The sequence below is a fragment of the Camellia sinensis genome, chromosome 9 (genome assembly GCF_055761805.1).
Source record: "Camellia sinensis isolate YWXY chromosome 9, ASM5576180v1, whole genome shotgun sequence".
Classification (NCBI taxonomy): domain Eukaryota; kingdom Viridiplantae; phylum Streptophyta; class Magnoliopsida; order Ericales; family Theaceae; genus Camellia; species Camellia sinensis.
Window position 1 is genome coordinate 190,992,486 of NC_138969.1, and position 19,909 is coordinate 191,012,394.

General features: G+C 32.7%; 1 protein-coding gene and 1 long non-coding RNA gene across 4 annotated transcripts; both read right to left on the reverse strand.

Moving 5' to 3' along the window:
- Window positions 1-2,320: 2,320 nt before the first annotated feature.
- On the reverse strand, window positions 2,321-5,672 carry LOC114270222 (uncharacterized). The gene is made up of 2 exons (XR_014340785.1): window positions 2,623-5,672; window positions 2,321-2,527 (listed from the first exon to the last, which is right to left on the reverse strand). It is a non-coding gene; the product is annotated as an uncharacterized LOC114270222 (long non-coding RNA).
- A 3,278-nt stretch (window positions 5,673-8,950) lies between these two features.
- On the reverse strand, window positions 8,951-19,358 carry APA1 (aspartic proteinase A1). Of its 3 annotated transcripts, none has more exons than XM_028211660.2 (14): window positions 19,238-19,358; window positions 17,425-17,802; window positions 17,263-17,323; window positions 16,648-16,742; window positions 16,100-16,212; window positions 15,378-15,546; window positions 15,238-15,277; window positions 15,016-15,080; window positions 11,691-11,804; window positions 11,480-11,544; window positions 10,740-10,896; window positions 10,543-10,662; window positions 9,470-9,558; window positions 8,951-9,377 (listed from the first exon to the last, which is right to left on the reverse strand). In XM_028211660.2, the coding sequence occupies exons 1-14, from the start codon at window positions 19,283-19,285 to the stop codon at window positions 9,293-9,295; spliced, it is 1,599 nt and encodes a 532-aa protein (XP_028067461.2). In that variant the 5' UTR covers window positions 19,286-19,358; the 3' UTR covers window positions 8,951-9,292. The 3 variants fall into 3 exon arrangements, with proteins under 3 accessions (XP_028067461.2, XP_082744399.1, XP_028067463.2); XM_082888273.1 differs by having other exon boundaries at window positions 19,252-19,308; XM_028211662.2 differs by having other exon boundaries at window positions 19,080-19,266.
- Window positions 19,359-19,909: the final 551 nt, after the last annotated feature.

The following is a 19,909-nucleotide window of genomic DNA, read 5'->3' on the forward strand; positions in this document are numbered from 1 at the left end:
GCCTTGTCAATTCTTAAAGAAGCGACCCCACTTAGCACTCTCGTAAGTGACCTACATAAGGTATCTCGCTATACCACGGTTGACTACTCATAGCACTTAGGTCAAAAAAGCATCAACTTAACCTTCTACCCTACAAGGTATCACTATATAAAGGAATGGGCAAGATGATTTACCTCTTCAGTGATTCACCCGTTACACGTAATTAGGTTGTCCCTTCGAGTCTAGATCTTGGGATCTCCAATTAATTAGCTTGGGTTTTCCATTCCGGTTACATTCACTAAAGGCCTCAACCACATTCATCGTGACGACTTCTTACTAATTCTTGATTTTACCCTTAGGCTAATGGATCCATGATATTGTCCTTAGACTATATATAGTCTATAGTGACAACACACGAGAGTAGTCATCGTATGGAACTATGTCTTCAATGAAAAATGGCTAGACTTTCTATCTCTGCCCTACCAATACTTGATTGGTTGTCTCAAAGTATAGAAAATTGCTAGCATAAGATTTGATCAACATGGAATATCCTCAAGAAAACGCAAAGCCATTCAACTACTTTAGTACTAAATTTCGATTCCATCATTGATCTTGTGATACACATCTACTTGGAAGATCTCTTGTGATGCCCACTTTATGAGACAATTCTCATTTACAACTCAATGGTTTCGGCTCATTATTTTTGTATTGCAATTTTCTTACTTAAGAGAATATAAAACCACTCAGACCCACTTCAATCGGCAATTAGGTCTCATTTTAATTTCAAATTAAAGTTGCAGAAAATCCATTATCTCCAACAATTCAGAACTAAGGGGGGAGAAAGAGAGAGAGAGCGACAGGCAAAACGTCAGAGGTGGTGGTGAAGAGATGGCGGTGGCTCAAGTCAAATCGGATGAAAGAGGAGATGGGGAGAGAAAGAGAGAGAACTGACGATGTAATGGCCTTTTTTGGGAGCGAATGTGTCGTCGAGCTTCGACAATTTGCCTCCGTAGCAGTGTTGTGTGGTAGTGATGGTGTGGCAGCTACATAGATGGATATGTGTCGATCTACACATATGAGCGATATTGAGATAGAGAGAGAGAGCGAGAGAGAGAGAGAGAGAGAGACGAGTGGAACGTCAAAGGCATCAGTAGAGAGGTAGCGGCGGCAGAGCCGCCATGGGTGACCTTCGAGTTAACCAGGCTACAAATCAGAGAAAGGAGAGAGAGAGAGAGAGAGAGAGAGAGAGAGAACTTTGGATTTTTGGCGTATAAAATGAAAGGTTTGTCTCCATATAAGGCATATATATAGTTAGGTAATTTGATCATTTTATCAAAGTTTATTCTTATAGACAAACTATTTTAGCACTTATACTTCTGATCAAACAAAATCTAATTTTAAATTTATGAACTAAGTAACCAAATAAAAATGGGTTTGATTCATTAATTTTTAAAGTTACAAATGCTAAAGTAGAAAGGTAGAGTTCTTTTTCCTTTTCCTAACTTTCGAGTTTCATTAGTTGGAGAGTCCACTTTACTCTTGCTTTTTATTATCAAAATAAAATTAAAATTTTGCACACCTCATTAGATGGATTTCATATAGAAAAATGTTAGGGATCGTAAATATTTTATCAAATATTTTACTAAATGCCTCACATGGGTATAGGACTCATACTATGTGGGTCTCATATGGGTCTCGCACCCATGTGAGACATTTGGTAGAATATGAGTAATGTTAGGGGAAATTCTATTTCCACACACTAAGTTTCCTTCCTCCACACACTTAATGAATTTTTTTAGAATCACAATTTTATCCTTTAACAAAATTATTATCTCACCCACCACCATCTCACCTACACATCTCACCCACCACCATCTCACTAGCCAGTTCATCGCCAGCCACCGACGGCCATCGCCTCCCATGCCCAAACCTCAACCATACACAGCTTTATGAACCCCACAAATTTTTATTTATTTTTTTATTTTCAGGGGAATATAATTGCGGCAATCCATGTCATACAATAACAAAACAGCATCTTAAAGCCTCGTTTGGGGAGTGGCTATTTTAGCCAAAAAGCCAAAAAAGCCAACTAAAACTAGTCACATCACCTCTCTACTTTTCTGCACATCTTTTCGTAAAAAGCCAAAAAGTTACTAAAATAGCCTGTTCCCAAACGAGGCATAAGTCTTCTTGTGAGTCCCTCATCATCAACAAAGAAAATTCGAGTTCAATTAGGTGCTCTGAAGCCAAACAAACACTAAAGAAATGCAAAGAAATCTTCAATACTCAAACATAGACCCAAAAATGCACAAAAGACACTAAGCATGAGAAAACATATCAATGAAGTAAAAATTTAAAATTTTTCATATTTAAATCATCAATAGCAAGAAAAACGAGAGTAATACCCCATTCTTCACCTCTACAGTATGCTCATCATCGATATAACAACACAATCCAAGAATATTGTAATACTCTGAACAAAAAGGACAAGGAAACTCCTTCCTTGTATCATCATCTCCATCAATTTCTTCAAACCCCATGAACATATCTATACACAAGGCAAAGCAATCCCATTTCAATGAATTCAATAAACATTGCAGACAAATAACAAAGGGATTAGAGATTGAAGAATTTCGAGCTAACCAGATCGAGATTGAAGGGCTGATTTATAGCTTTTTGATGCAGAAGAGAGACGAGCACTGCGATGATCACGATGGAGGTGACGGTAGCGTGAGGGGCTGTGTGAGAATGGCTGAGAGACTGGGAAGGAGCGGTGGTTGATGTCGTCGCTGCTGCCGTCGCCAGTAGCTGGTGTAGTTACGGTTAAGGTTTTTGGAGTGAAAAATGATAGAAGGAAAGGATGTGCACAGAGAAGGTGAGGGTATATTTGGAATGTGAAGTGTGTGGACTGAGATAAAGTAGTAAAAATTAAATTACTAAATGTGTGGATTGAGAAAAGATGTACACAGAGATAATTTGGTGTGTGGAAATAGATTTTCTCTAATGTTAGGGATACCAAATGTTCTACCAAATGTCTCACATACTATGTGTAACATTTGATAAAACATTTGGTAGAAATTTTGGAGCCTCTAACATTTTCCTATAAATATATACACTAGTTAAAAAAAACCTGCCCAAGGCATGAGTTATTGTTGTGGTATATTTAAGTTTTGTATTTTGATAATTTTTTTAAAATAAGAATATTGTTCTGTGAAATTAAATAGAATAAATCATTAAATATATGATAGAATTATATAAATTGTATTATAAATAATAGAAATTAGAAAGAAAAAAAATATAATAAGTTTGACAATTTTAACATAATTATACTTTTTCTTTTTTTCAATAAGATTAAAATTTTAAGAGAGTCCGATATAACTATCTCAAATTTGTATAAGTTAATATATTTTTAACACTCAAGTGTTTGTTCACGACCACTTGTACTATTGTTTAAATCCATATCAACTTCAAATAGTCACCAAACTAATTATTCAGTAATTTTTTATTTTATATAAGTGTTTTTTGGGTTAGTTCATTTTGTTATTTAATACTTATTCGATGTAGTGAGTTTCATCAGTATTGTTCAATTCATTGAAATAAAAGTGGAATGGAATGATCAATTAAAATGTTAATTCTCACATATGATGAAAAATGTATTTAAAATGGATTCTTATTCACTATTATAAGGACATGGTCATTCTATCGAATGACTATTGAATGATCATTCAACTTTCATTAATTGCGACTTAAGATTTTGAAACTTACATGTCACCCTTTGAATTTTTTAATCACATAACAAATGACTTATTTCATTAATTAACCAATAAGTCAATTAATAATTTTCAATGATGTCATAGATATATTTTAATTAACAGTTCTAATGAGTAATTAGGAGTTTTATTTTTTCTGTTAAGTTTTGTAATTTGTTACATGCCTAATGATGTGAAACCCAACTCTCTCGTCACATTATTGAAAAAAGATTGAGACCTCCAAAAGCTCACACAATTCGATCTATAAATATGTGGCATGATATGTATCATTTTTTAATTTGTTATACACACAATGATGTAGATCCCAATTCTATTACCAAGTCATTGTGGGTGAATTTATGAATCTTTAGCATTTCTTCCAAATTTATTAAAAAAAATTATGATGTATAACTTTTCTCCACAGATAAATATAAAACAAATACAAGATAATTCATTAAACTAATAAAGAAATAGAAGGAACATGAACAATCAAAGTCAAAGACGTAACAAATAGATACAAAGAACATACTCACAACAAAAGGGGTGATTTCAGTATGGCCAAAAAGCAAGCCTTCTCTAGTTTAAAATTATAAAATGACAATTTAAAAATAAAAAAAAAATTAAATTTGATCTTATATTCAACGCTTAATTTTTCAACAACCAACTTTTCAATTTAATAAATTTATCATTTTGTTTTCAATCTTTAATTTTCATCATTCTGCCTTCAGTTTTTAATTTTATATAGCGTTTGATCTTATTTTTGTGTTTTTTTATTTTGTCAAAAATTCAACCATGCTAAAGTTTAAAAAAAAAAGTACTTAATTTAAAAAAATGAAATGCTCCGATCAACAATTAAAACAAGTTAAACGAACCAAGTTTGAACAAATTTGGAAATTTGTAAAAGTTTTCAAATCAAACTTAGATAGTTAAATGGACCAAGTTTGAACAAATTTTAAAATTCATAAAAAATTTCAAATCAAACTTAAATAGTTAAAATGTTGGTAAAAGTTACAATTAAAATTTTTTTTTTTTTATAAGTATTTAAGAGTTTTAGTTATAAGTCCGGATTCTCTAAAGTAATATTGGAATTTTTTTTATATGACTAATATTTAATTGTACAAAAATTGAATATAAAACAATTAAAAATTAAAAGTATAACAACCATATAAATAATCACTCTAACATCATTTTTAAAAAATAAATAAATTCAAAAAAATCTCTCGTTTTGAACTATTAGGCTAATAATAATGAACCAAAATTTCTTACATAATTTTTAAAAGCCCACCACCCCAATTATTTCACCAATCAAGTTAAAGGACAACGGAAATTCCAAAACATGCTAAGGGATAAATCGGCAATCCAAGACAAACATTCCCAACCAAAACAACCAAAATTTTGGAAAATTCTATTTTCGCATACTTAATTAGCTTAGTGCGCATCTTTCTCAGTACACACACTTATTAATTTGATTATAAATTAATTTTCTCAATTGACACTGAAAGTTACAATTATACCATTCATTCATAATCATTGTACAGACACCACTCAACTCTCTTTTTCACACACTTGTTGAGTAACCCTGCTTCCATATTTGTAGACCCATTATAGACTCACATAAATACCATTCAAGACCATAGTGTGAAGTGAAGTGAAGTGAAGACAAAGTCCTCCGTTGAAGACCCTATTAAACTTCCATTAAAAACACCAATGAAAACCTCCAAAATATTGTTGAAGATGAGACATCTTTCCATTTTGTTATTGCATTTACCATTTCCAGATCTCTATGCACTCCATTGCCATGAAATCGTCATTTTTTTTTTTTTTTTGGGAATTTTGGCACTAGCTTTCGAAATTATACATTTAATTTGAAACTTAACTTCCAAATAAAAGTGATTAGTTCGACAAATTTGTTCAAAAAAAAAAAAACTTTCTGCAATTGATATTTGAATATAATGAAATAATTCGGCACTAGTTATCTAACTGAAGACCATGAAAAAAAAAAAAAAAAAAAAAAAAAAACTTTCAACAAAAAAAAACTAACATTTTCATCACTAATAGAGTATAAATGTAGAGATTAAAACAATATGACAGTTGTTATGAGAGTATTGCTTTACAAGTAATAAAGGAGTGTAGAGTGTGTAGCAAACAAAGTAATAACAAAGGAAAAATTAAGGTTTAATTTATTTTTATTTTTTACTCAAAATGTGTACATTGAGATTTTTTTATTTTTAAAAGATATGTACAGAGAATATTTTCATATAATATTATAGGTGCTAGTGGATGCTCAATATGGTCATTTTAGTTTAGGATATAATTATCATTAAAATAATATTTCATTAAGTGTGTGCACTGAAAAAATTAAGTATGTAGAAATAAAATTTTTCAAAAATTTCTTATATAATTTCTAAAATGCCACCACCAAATTGTTTCGCCAACCAAGTTAAAAAGCAAAATAACAAATTTCAAAATAAGCTAAGGGCAAAATAGAAATAAAAAAACGAGTCACAAACAGGAAAGAGATTCTTATATATAATATCATTTGTATATGCAAAACATGATGTGTTTAGAGTTTTACATTTTAATTTTTTGATGATTTGATAAACGAAAAGGATAGATTCAATTTGATAACGGTTAATAGTTAATTCTGAAGAATTTTTTTTAAAAGGTAAATTACAAATATATTCTCTGAAATTTGTTTAAAACACGGATTATCCTCTATACTTTTGAAAATTATGAACAACACAGTTTCAAAAATTTTTATTTAACAGAATTATCAAATAAAATGAATTTGCTATTTACTATCATATATAACAATAAAATTACCTAAATTGTTAATTGAAATATATTTCTAACATTATTAAAATTTGTTAATTGATTTAATATAATAAAAAAATTATAAGCGATTAAAAACTTAAAAATGACGAAATATAATTTCCAAAACTATAGAGGACAATCCGCATTTTAAACAAATTTCAAAACGTGTATATGTAATTTGCCTTAACTTCTTTTAAGTTGGCATTTAATGATTTTTATTCATTTAGTTAAAAGCATTACACAAAACAAATCAGAAAATCCAACAAAATTATGAATTTTACTACACTCACTTGTGCCTTGCCTATTGATTTCTCATTATCATGAAGAAAAAAAAAAAAAAAAAAAAAAAAAAAAAAAAGAGGACATATATATACATATAGCATTAAAAAGTATGGCATCCAAAGTTTTTGGAGAATATGAGGAACTAATCTTCAGGCAAACAGCTTGACCACATGTCAATGGATCCATGGATAACTTAACTTGTTCTTGCATGCTTGGTAAATGGTAGTAATGTTTGTTTATATGAATGGGCCTCCACCCTCTCCATTACATAAATAGAATAACGATGTTCATTTCATGATTCATATGTGTGATTAATAGTAAAAAAAAGTCATATCAATATATCTTTATTTCAAATTCAAAATTGGCATAACCATGGACTGTTAATTTATATTTTAATAATATAGTACAACGTAGCAAAATTTTAAAAAAAAAAATGCATAATTCCTAAACTGGAAGAAAGAATTGCTACAAAAATCAAAATCTAACCATGCAGAGAGGGGCAAAAATCAAAATAAAAATAAAAAAATCAAGGTTGAATGACGAAAAGAGGGAAGGGGCAGTAGTGCAGTTTGAAGATGGTAGGCTGTGAAATCCCATGTGCTCATGTTCATGATTAAGTTGAAGATGAGTGGTTATGATTTAATAGATTATTGTTATCAAGTTCAAAATCTCTTAGCAAAAAGGCTAAGGTAGACTCTGCAATGTGGATTGAGAAAAAAATTCTCCCGTGACAAATTATTGAAATTTGTGTCAATTTAAAACATTATTAGAGTTCAAATTTTTTAAAAAAAAATTCAAAAATTTTATTTCATATTGAAATAAAACTTGAGTTTTTTTTTTTTTTTTTTTGTGTAATTTCCCTTATTTCCATTTGGATAAACTATCAATAGATCTTAATAGTTAAACTTAATTCCCATCAAGTCCTATTAAAAATAAATCCTAATAAAATTATGGCTAAAAAAAAAATTTGTAACAATTTTTTACATGTCACTAGAAATTAATAATTACAACAATGATTCATCCCACTAAAAACACCACCACTAATAGCACTAATGCATTAAAAAAGTAAAAAAAAAAAAAAAAAAACACAACTCCAAGACCAAAACATCACATCATTAATGACGGGACCCACTGCCACCTAATTAGTGGGAGCACTAATTAGTGCTCCCAAGCATTTTTCTAATAATTAATGACTTTTTTATCTTATTTTTATAAACTGTCACTAAATTATATCGAATTTTTCAAACAACCACTAAAACTTAAAATGACTCTTTTCGGGACGATTTTTGTTGCTGAAACTTATAATTAGTTCAAGCGGTCACTGAGAATTAACAATTAGTATCTTTTTTTTAATAATGTTTGACAAATACGCCATTAATTATCATAAAACATATTAAACAATAAGTCCACCTATTAAGATTTACACGTAAATCCCCTTTTCCATTTATAAGTACATAGGGCATCAACTCTAGTAAATTTAGTCGAGTTGTTTACCTTGTATTCGAATTACACAAATCTTAACTCTAAGGTCATGTTTGTTTGGGCAGATATATGCTTGGAATTGAACTAATAGTCCAATAAAATTATTGATCCGATGTTAAAAAATTGAAGTATGGACTAACAATCTATTTAGATATGATATGTCACATATGATGGACTATTCAATCTCACGTAGGAGTGGGATATAAATTGGGGGACTAAATCAAAGTATATACTAACTTATTAAATGATCATAATAGAAATATTATAGTCAATATATTAGATGTCTCATGTCCTATCATGTCCTATCCATTCCAATCCCCTTATACAAACATCGGATTTGATAATATTTTTGTTAAACCCTAGGATATGATACATAATCCAAAAGGATTCATAATCCCAAAACTATTAATCATGGGAATGCTAATCCAACCTATTCCAATCTGTCCAAACAAACATGGCCTAAATGTGACCAAATTTAAAATTATACTGATTTTTTTGTGTTAAACTCGAATTGCTAAGACAAGTTGCACCCCTACACATGTATAGAGTGAGAATTCAAGCTGAGACTTCGTGATCAACCACAAAATCAAGCACCCAATGGATGAGGAATAAGTCCCAATCCAATAATACTTCTTGACACCAGATTTCTCGAATGAGAAGGTGCATGCACTAGATTTCTCAATTCAGACAATCCAAAACAGATATATATGTATATATATAGATAGATAGATATACATATACCTTCACATAGAGAACATAACTCAATTTGCAAAGAGCAAACACTAACATTGCTGTAATTCTTATATTGATAGAGAAAAGGAAGCACTCAAATACTTACACATATAAGCATATGTTTTGAAGGTTGATACCAGCACCTTCTCATTCCAGCATTTATGAACACTCATTTAGGTTTTGTCAAATGCACTCAAAGATCAAAGAGCATGGGAAGAAAGGAACATGGTTGAGCCATACCGACCCAGGTTCATTTATGCTGCTACGGCAAATCCAACCCTCTGATTACCATAATCAAAGATGGTGTGGTAGCAACCCATGAAAACATCACCCAAGATCCTACATTGCAAAATCGCCATTAGTGTTAATTAGCAAGTTTAGAAAACACGGCTAGACAACTGTAAGATATTTAGGAAATCGAAATGGAATACCAGAGGGGTCCACGAGGAGGAGGGATGTCCAAAGCTGTAAAGCCACTAATGCATTGCATCGAGGGACCCTCACCCACCTTGAGTATGTACTGAACAAATCACCAAACGAAAGATAATTTTAGAGCAATTTTTACTTGCCAAGCAAATTACAAGGTGACAGACATGGAATAAAGTTTTAAGATTCTAAATGTCCATGTGGGGCTTACACCCAAAAACTTGCAAGTTAATGGAGACCTCAAAATTCAAACCCACACATTGAATCAGACATACGTCCATACAGATTATTTACCATCCTTTTTCCGCATTTAAGTAAAGGTAGATTGATGCTACCAGGAAAAGATGGAATTCGTAGTATTTAAAAAAAACAAAAAACACAAAAACTTTCGACTGTTAATAAAGAATTTGAAAAAAATAAATAAAAATAAATAAATTTGCCCAGAGTAACCGCCCAAGCCCCACCCGTGGAATATTATTTTAAAAGTAAATATTAGCAAGAAAGATGAAACGACAACCTCAAAATAGCATAGGCCATCCTCTGACACCATCTAATCATTGCCGCTGTCACCATTTTCAAAATAATACAACACAATTTGTACACCAGTTCTAAAAGAGACCATTTGAAGAGTGAATATCACCAGTTCCACTCAACTACCATGCTGTTGGGGGTAGGGTGGGGTGGGGGGCAGGAAATGAAGAAAATAAGCTAATACAGATAAATGCGTGAACAAATTAAAGGATAAATTTATCAAAGAGATTATTATCCTATTATATAATATGATGTAATTAACTGACCCAAATGCAACAACTAATCTCCCTACATTTGTTTCAAGATAATGTGTTTTAGCTATGTGATTAATCTGACACAAACATATTACATTGCAGCAATTTATGGTATTATTAGTTACAACTCCAACAAAACGCATAATTTTCTGAATTTGATGTGTAAAGTAAACACGACAGGAAGCCGCACTACATACTCATCTTCACGACTCCACCATTTCAGATCAGATGCAACAACAATATCAATGGATGCAGATAGCCTAATTATTATAAGAAACATTGCCTGTACTTACCACCTCTGGTGGGAGGTCAAAAACTTTACTGCCAATGGTAAAGGAAACAGTAGGCATTGAAGAAATGCTCGCACAATCAACAGCCGATTCTCCCATCGGGCTAGGAAGTCGTTCACAAAGCTAGAAGTAAATCAGAGAGTTAACACCAAGAGCGAACTAATAAACACAACAGAACAAGTCTAATTAAATTATTCAACCTCATTGACATAGGTCAATATACGATCTTGAGTCTGGTTCTGCCTAAGCTGGTTTTGCATCCACACAACTGCCATTTCACAAGCAGCGCACGTAGCATCACGTAGACCAGTAGTTCTTCCACTGTTCTTCCCATCAACTACACTCTCAATGCCCATACTGTACAAAAGGCAGTGAAGGATTAGAGTTGAAAGTGAGAAAAAACTATCTCCTAAGAACAACAATGATGGTAGTACTTTTTCCGAAATCCCATCTAGCATGCTAATAACGGGGGCAAATTATACCCGTAGTCCCTGTAGTTTGCGTCTCGTGTCAATTTGGTCTTCATAATTCTAATTGTTTCAAAATTTTACATTTGAATTTTTTTATGTTGTGTCAATTTAGTCCAATTGTTAAAGCATATTTTAGAAATTGAACTGAAATTGAAGGGTGAAACAGTCCATTCACTCTCCTCAAAGTGATTGAGCGGTTGACGTCCATTTTGAAATGGTTTATTCCCTTTGGAATGGACAATTTAGCCCTTGATTTCCATCAAATTCCTTAACAAATGTTATCGATGGGACTAAATTGACAGTGTAAAAAATTAAAAGGCAAAATTGATACAATTGAAATTACAAAGACCAAAATGACACGAGACATATCACAAGAACCATTGATATAATTTGCCCAAGTAACAAAGTAAACGAAGTGAAAGACTAAGCAGACCACCAAAAGATTACAACGGAGCAGACTCAAGCCTAACCTGACGCTTTGAGTTCCATCAAAGGCACATAATCCAATTTGAGAGCATATCTTCTCTGGTTGTGCCTGTTATAAGCAGAGCACATCAAAATCAGGACATGCACTAGTAAACCACATTCTCATAAGGAAAAAATTACACCTTCTAGGCTTATAGCAAAGACAATAATCTAATAGCAAATGAAGAGGCAAATATAAAAGAAGCTAAGCGTTACCTCTGCTACAAGCAAGTCCATGATTGTTTGCCCATACTGTTCAACTACCGACTTGCATTGCTGGCTAACAACTCCTGAGGCTCCAATAGCATGATTTATCATGGTGATCACAGGCTGCACATGAGAATGAAAGAGAGAGAGAGAGAGAGAGAGAGAGAGAGAGAGAGAGTAATGCATCAGGAATGCATAATATCTGGGGAGCCCGTGCAGTAGCAATTGTCATCTGGTATACATACAAACCACAACTGCCCCTTAAACGACACACATAGCTGGTTACTAACTTGTAGACAGAAAGAACACAACCTAAAGTCTATCACAGCAATCAATTTAAGGATCACAAAACACAATGATATATACAAGAGTGCTAATCCTTTAAATGCTCCGACTTGTAGACAGAAAGAATAGAGCCTAGATTCTATTACAGTAAAGGAGTGATAATCCTAAAACACAATGTCATATACAAAAGTGATAATCCTTTAAACACACAGACTTGTAGACAGAACGAATAGAGACTAGATTCTATTACAATAAAGGAGTAATAATCCTATAATTGTACTATCCAACACATCTCCCATCGTTTATACCCGGGGGGGTTCAAAAAAAAAGAAAGAACAAAAAGATACCAAAGAGATACTAAATATGTTGAATAATATCTGAAAATATATGTATGTTGTGACGCCCCTAATTTTGATAATATAATATAACGATACACCGGGGTTTAACTAGCGGACACGCATCATTTTTAAGCACAAAATACAGATAATTACACTAAAAGAAAATATTAGTTACAGATAAAATTCTTCAAGTCTTTAAATACAGATCAGTTCCTTGATACAAAAAGATTATCCAAAATACAGGAAATATAAAATCTAATCTCTAAGGCAGCCATGGTTCCGCAAAGCTTTTAGGGGTTCCGTTCTGAGTGTAAAACTTGCCTTCACCTGGCATAAAATGCCATGAGCTTGAAATGCCCAATAAACACACACACCCCGACCCTTTTCCCATTTCAAATACACAAGTAATATAACAGCACGATCATAACATACAGCGAAAGCAATAATTAAGCAGAGCTTATAATTAAATTTCAGTTCTCATGAATAATAGTTAATTTTAGTTAGTTCTAGGCAACTCCCCGCAGAATGCCGTTCCTACCTAACCACTAACTCTGACCACGGGCAATTCTGACTCCCCCTTAATACAATACCAATGCGTCGCTTACCGCACAATTACCAGTGATGCCCACGCACCTAGGTTACATACCCGAGTGGTGACATCATGGTCTGCCCCAAAGAAATGGGCTTTCCAGGGATACTCTCCCTGTGTGAGACCCTCACTGCCAGCCTTATGCCTCTCATTTCTATTAAGCAGCCAGAATACCTCCCGTGCCATGTTAGGGTTCGAAAACACACATGCGCAAGACTTCACAAAAATGGAACACATTCCACTATATCATACTCTTGAATCCATCATTCATTATCTCATAAAATTTAATACAATGATCGCAACCCATTACCATCCCATTTGATTTTCCCTTTATTAAGGGCATTATATTCTCAGTTATAGCAAAGCATGGTCAGTATAATTACGAATCCAAACTAAACAACAAGTAATTTATTCATGGTAAAGCAAATTCACAATTTATCATAGATTACATATCGAGGCTAAAACATTCAAGACACAGAATATAAGAGTTGCAAAACCAAATAAGAGCATATTAACACAAACTTCCAGATTTCCAGATTTGAACCAGTTTGAAAATAATTATGAAAAAAATACTTTTATTGGCCCTAAGTACCTGGCCTCCTGTGAGTTTGTAGATAAACAAGTCTAGTTTCAAACTCAATTTACAAAAGTAGGATAGGTATTTTAGATTTGAAGATAATTCAGAATTACCAAGATCTGTCCAGCTTTGTTGATCGTTACACAAATCGGTTTTTCTCTCGAAGCCCTCACTCTCTTGAGTTCAAACAAATTTTAGTTAAAATATAACACCAAGATTAACATTTTGACATAAAATTGGGCTCAAGATTATTTTTCTGAAATTTTCTAAAAATAAAGAAAGTTGACTGTTTTTCTCGTTCTGCGAGTAACAAACTTAGAAAAATTATTTAGATAATAAAAATACATCCTTAAGACCTACCAAAATTACCACATACTCTAGACATACCAAATATTAGACCATAAAAACAGATTTTGAGTTTATGGAGTTTTGATAGGAAAATAAATTCAAGAGGGGGAAAAGATTTGCTGCTCGAAATTTAAGAAAGAAAGAGAAGCACAACATTTCTTGATTAATACACATTTATACAAGAGTGTAGGCCTAGACTACAACAAATATATACAAATAGCATGTATTAGGAGGGGAAAAACAAGTGGTAAGAGAACTTGAGAGAAGAAGTGATGTATGTTTACCTTTGTTGTACAAGACTCAACAAAATTCTTCTTTTTCTTCTTCTCTTCTCTCTCTCTCTTCCTCTCTCTCTCTTTTTTTCAAGATCACTCTCTCTCACTCCTCTAGTGCATGGCTGAAAATGTGTAAATGAGGGAGAAGAAGTGTGCACATATATATAGAGAAAGGATTTGGAAGTTTCTTAGGGGCCAAGTTCCACAGGTGCAATTTGTCAAAGTTGCCATCAAGGCCCTTTCATCCATCACATGATCAACAACTTGGGCTCCAAGAATTATATATATATATATATATGAGATATTTGTATTTATAAACATAATATAATAGTACAAGTACATTAATTAATAAAATATTACAATTAAGGGTTGGAATGAAATAAATAGAAGTATATGGGGACCAAGTCTAAATTTATGAAACCTTGATATATGTTATTAGTATACTAACATTAGAAAATAGTTAAAATAATAAATTCGGGTCCTGTTAAATTAAAGAGCAAACAAAGGCGAGAAACCGAGCAAAAACGGCATTACCGGGAATTAAAATTTTAGAGTGATTAATATATAATGATAGGGTCTAATAATTAATAATATGGTTTTAAAGGTGATTATTAATCTATAGGATCGATTAGGGTTTACTCAAATTAATCCGCGATACTTCCCGGTTCTAGGGTTTAAAACGCAATTAAGCAAAAATTCAAGGGCTTTATTGAAATAAACTCAAGGTTAGGGATTTAATGGACTTTCAAAAATTAGGGTCTCTACATATGTACTGTAAAAGGATGAAATATAGATGAACTAGAGATACATCTGATCCCTTCTCGCAGACATTCAAGGGACATCAGCTGTCAAAATGTTGTCCTAGAAGAATTTCTGAGAAACAGAAAATAAAAATGATTAAGATCTCAGCACCCATCCATACCGTTGGACCAGCTAACAAAGAAGTTCCAGAATCAGCAATTGCAGAACAACCAGTACCACAGTACCCTGAGAGAGATAGATAGAGAGAGACAGAGAGTGAATTAAAAGTATAATGTTAACAGGACACAAGCATATAACCATCATGAATACATCTATGCATAAACAGTAAATTTTCCAAATTTTTGGTTGTGAAGAATATTATTAGGCACCAAGAGGAGCATACCAGTTGGTTTACCACCAATGAGAATGTCACCCATATCGAACTAGCACAAGATAATAACAAAAAAAATGGTAAGAGAACAAATTAAATCAAAATGAACATGATGGTAGACAACACAAGGTATAATTATGTGGATTACCAACCTGCCAATAACCTTTCCGCGTCACTGGGACATATGTGTGCTTACCCTTGTAGTGATTTGGATCAACCCCACCGAACACAAGTTCGCCCCCTACTTCTTCTTTTGTATTTCGGTTAAGCCAAAATGAAAATACAGGCTCCCTAACAAGACCTTGTTTCACCATGTTGTACCTGCAACATATGCAACAGTCCCATCTCAAAAAATAAAATCACGGCCTTCTAACAATTGCTTACGTGGACTCGGTACGTGTCTAGTCTGGGTATGTGTCTACGTGTCAGATTCATCTAATCCCATGTCCGAGAACACGGGGACATAACAAACTATAATATTTCTTAATATCTTTAATTTATTTCTAATGGTATAATGGTGTACATAAGGTGCCATAGAACATTTCATGCATAATATGGAGATTTTATGCATAGCTTTATGGTTAAATCTAATTACTAAATATGCTTGCTAGGTGAATGTCGAACTACCCATGTCGAACATACATCCCATAGCCATACCTAATTATCGAGTATACAACATGGGCACTTGGTACATTTAGAAGAGTCCATGTAACATGAGCCACGATCACAATCAAACAAACAACAGTACAGACTAGTTGCTGGCCTTAAAATTGACACACGCATGAAAACACAAACTCACAAACAGACAGCGAGCATTATGAAATCTAAACTACGCATTTTAGTCTGAAAAAGTATCAAAGATGAACAAACATACCACACTGGGACAGAATCTCCAACTGAGATCTCACGGAATCCAAGACCAAGAATACCATCAAACTTGGCGACCAAAAACGTGATACTGGGCTCCCTGGTTGCCTCAATAAATTCCTGACAAGGTAAAGTACGAGTATAGAAAATTCCAATTGAAATATTAGATCATCAAACCAAATCCTTTTAGAAATTGGATTTCAAAATGAGCGTTTTCTTTGTTTAGTTTCATCTGGAATTGTATGGGAAAAAATAATGTAAACAAATACCCCAATTGCATTGATAGTTAAAAATTTGAAGATAAAATAAAATAAAAAAGAAGAAGAACAAGAGACAAGACAAACAAACAAAAAAAACAGGGCACTATGGGTAACTATATTACATTAGGTTTTGTTAATTCTAATTCTCATGAAATCCAACCATCTTTCATGGGATTTGAAGATGACAATTTTCCGTCCAAATGACACCAATTTAAATTCCATCCATACCAAACATTCAAAATACCATTTTCAAATACCAATTCAATCAAATTCCAACATTCCAAACACATTGTACCTGACTCTTCACAACTAGGTCACCAACTTGGACATGGTCTTCACTGAAAAATCCAGATATAGCCCCGGTACCATAGTGAATTTCAGCAGATTTCCCTGCACAACAAATGGTTGTAGAAACTTCTCAAAGGCCTTTACCAGTGGTTGAACAAAGTTAATCCACAACATCCATGCAGTGAATATCATAGCCTCGTTATGCATAACTACACAATGCTAAACATACTATTGTATCACACTTAAGTTATATAACTAATTGCCCTTATTTTGGGTAAAACAAAGCTATCCTTGCTATTAAGAAGCACGAATACAAACATAGGACATTGATGTGGACACGATACTGAGGTGCCAACACGATAATTTTCAAAAAGATCAAGACACAACAAGGCAGGGACAGCACCAAAATCTGTTTTAGAAAGCTCTCTGTTCCTAAACAAATTTAAAGTTTTAAGTTTTAGAATACCTAAAATTAAAAATTCTAAAAAGGAGGAGGGATTGATAAGTATAAAAATAAAAACAAAAAAACAAATCTAAACCCAACAAGCAAAAGAAACAGGAAATGGATAACTAAGCATATAAATCTATAAAAACTTTTGATAAACAGGGACAGAAAACAAACCATTCTTGTTGTAGGTACTTGATTGGCTTGACTTGTACTTGGAATGGAAAAAACACGGAACCTGAAATTTCGCATGATTCATTATATCTTAGTAAGCATTTAATGGCTCAGCAATGATGAATCTCATTTAGTTTTACATAACGCAAACATGTAGTGACCTACCGACAAATAGCACTTTGATGAAGGCACCCACAAATTAGAGCTGCCAGTGTCAAAGATTACAGTAAATTTTTGTGGGGGAGTACCAATACCAATCTCCCCAAAGTACTGAGCATCCATGTAATTTTTCAGTGCTACGATATCAGATTCCCCAGCTTCACCCAGATTACCATGGTGATTATACTTATTAGTAGAAGCTTTCAGCACTTCCCGTTCCTTGGACTCAAGCCGAGCAGCAAGAAGGTTGTTTTGATCAATTTTTATCTTTTTCAGTCCAATTCTAACCAGGCCATCATTGGGTGCAGAAAATACCAGAGGCAAAACCAGGGATGACAAGAACAAGGACACTACAACAGCTTTCAATCCGATGCCCATATTGACCTACAAAGCATCTCTCAATGTTTAGTTCATGAGAGACAATGAAACAATTGAACCAATCATATCCACCCACAGCATCAAACATTGCAAGGAAATTGGCCAATGTGGAAACAGACAGATAACTTAAAACTGATGGTCATGCATCACAAATTAGGTGCTACAAAATGATATTGTAATTTGCTTTCTGAGAACATTATCATATTAATGTTCTGTTTTTCAGTTACAAAACCCCCATCCCTCCCCCCAAAATAAACTGCTAGAAAAGAGAATTTAAAGATGTCAAGGGATTTTAATTTGTCATCAAGCTTTACAACCAAGCCTTCATCATGATAATCAAAATTATCAATATATATATGAATCTATATTATTAATTAATATATCATGTGAATCCACCACCACTATGGTGTGAACACTTTTTTAAGTCCCCTCACACTTTTTTTCGTGTTTCCAAAACACCCACACAATTTTGACAGGCGTTTGTTCTTCTTAAAACGACAGTAAAAAACATTTAATATTCATTCCCAATACAATCACAACTTTTATGTATCTATCTATCTATATATATTATTGGTGGGTGCAAACACAATGCATTGAAAATTGTACATCTAAACTTTCGAGCGGTTTACGGAATGAGGATTGAATAAAAAAACTGTTAGTTACTTGATGTGGAGTTTTAGCTGTTACCAATTTTAGGGGCATTTTGAATAAACAAAAAAAGCATAACAAAGCTTCTGAATTGTGTGCTTTACATAATATAATAGATAGATATAATAGATATAAAAGAAACCATTTTCCTCAGAATTTAAGGAACCTATGGAAAAATTCTAAGGCTGAGAAAACTGAGGAAAACAAAGAAAAACGAACAGAATTTCAAATTCAAGCAATTTCTAGCATAAAAATAAAAACCAATCTCAAAAATTCTGCAATACAAACAGCTATACTAAACCCTAATCGATTCTTGTAATAGAAAAACACAATAATTAAATACATCACAACAATTGCATTGCACGCATTGATCAACCACAATCCAAAACTAAACCCAAAGCCTCACCATTTAAAAAAAAAAATTAAAAACAGAAAATTGAACGAGAACAATAAAAATAAACATCAAACACCAAAATGATCATAGATTGAAACATGCATGTTATTAGAGAGAGAGAGAGAGAGAGAGAGAGAGAGAGAGAGAAATTCATCTGTGAAGTGATTCATGCATGAATCAACCAAAAACTGTTCGATTATGTAAAGAAAGAAAAAAAACGCAAAATTCATCAACAACTCACCAATGCGACTACGAATTCGAAGAACAAAATGAGATTTGAATGAGTACAATGAATACAGAGGAGTATATATATACATATATATATATATATATATATATATATATGTGGGTGTGTATGTATATATGTATTTGGAGAGAGAGAGAAAGAGAGAGACCCACCAGGCTAAGCTTACCTTCGAAGAGTTGGTGCCTTTTTTTTAAGTTCATTATTTATTGCGGATTTTAAAGCTTTTTAATTAGAAAGAGAGAGAATCGAATTAATCCTGACCGTCCAATCTTCTGCTACACTTTTTCTTTTTTCCGTTGATTTTAGATAAAAAAAGATCGCTGTCACGATATTCTCGTTTCAGGGGGACGCTATCGAATCGCACAGGAATGGGTAAAGGCTCGTTTAACAAAAATTTTTTTTTTTTTTTTACTTTTAATTTTTTTAAGTCATATTATTTTTTTATTTTTTTTATATATCTTTTTAAGAAAAATTTAAAAGAATCAATTTTTAATCTATTTCTCAAAATATCCTTAAATATTTCCTCTTAGAAATTTTTTTTAAAAGTCTCTAGTATTAAGGACTCGTTTGGCATAATCTAAAAAAAATAAAAAGTCAAAAAATTATTCAAAAAGTTAAAAAATTATCATTATTCACCAAAAAAAAATATTAAAAAATTAATTTTTCACAAATTCATACAACTCAAAACCATTCCTACTTTTCGGCTGTGCAGCGTTGGACAGAAAAGTAGAACAGTTTGAGGCAATTTTAACACACTGTTGTTCAGCCAGTGGGGGTCTATCACGGGTCCCGTTTTGATAATCTAGACTGTCAATGTGTAAAAC

What these genes read in the sequence shown, in the direction of transcription:
- APA1 (XM_028211660.2), bottom strand. Translation starts at nt 19,285, where the DNA reads ATGAACTTAAAAAAAAGGCACCAACTCTTCGAAGGTAAGCTTAGCCTG. An exon ending in CGCGGAAAGGTTATTGGCAG is followed by an intron (nt 15,278 to 15,377) that starts GTTGGTAATCCA and finishes ATCTTGTGCTAG; the next exon opens with TTCGATATGGGTGACATTCT. An exon ending in TTGACCTCCCACCAGAGGTG is followed by an intron (nt 9,559 to 10,542) that starts GTAAGTACAGGC and finishes TGATTTGTTCAG; the next exon opens with TACATACTCAAGGTGGGTGA.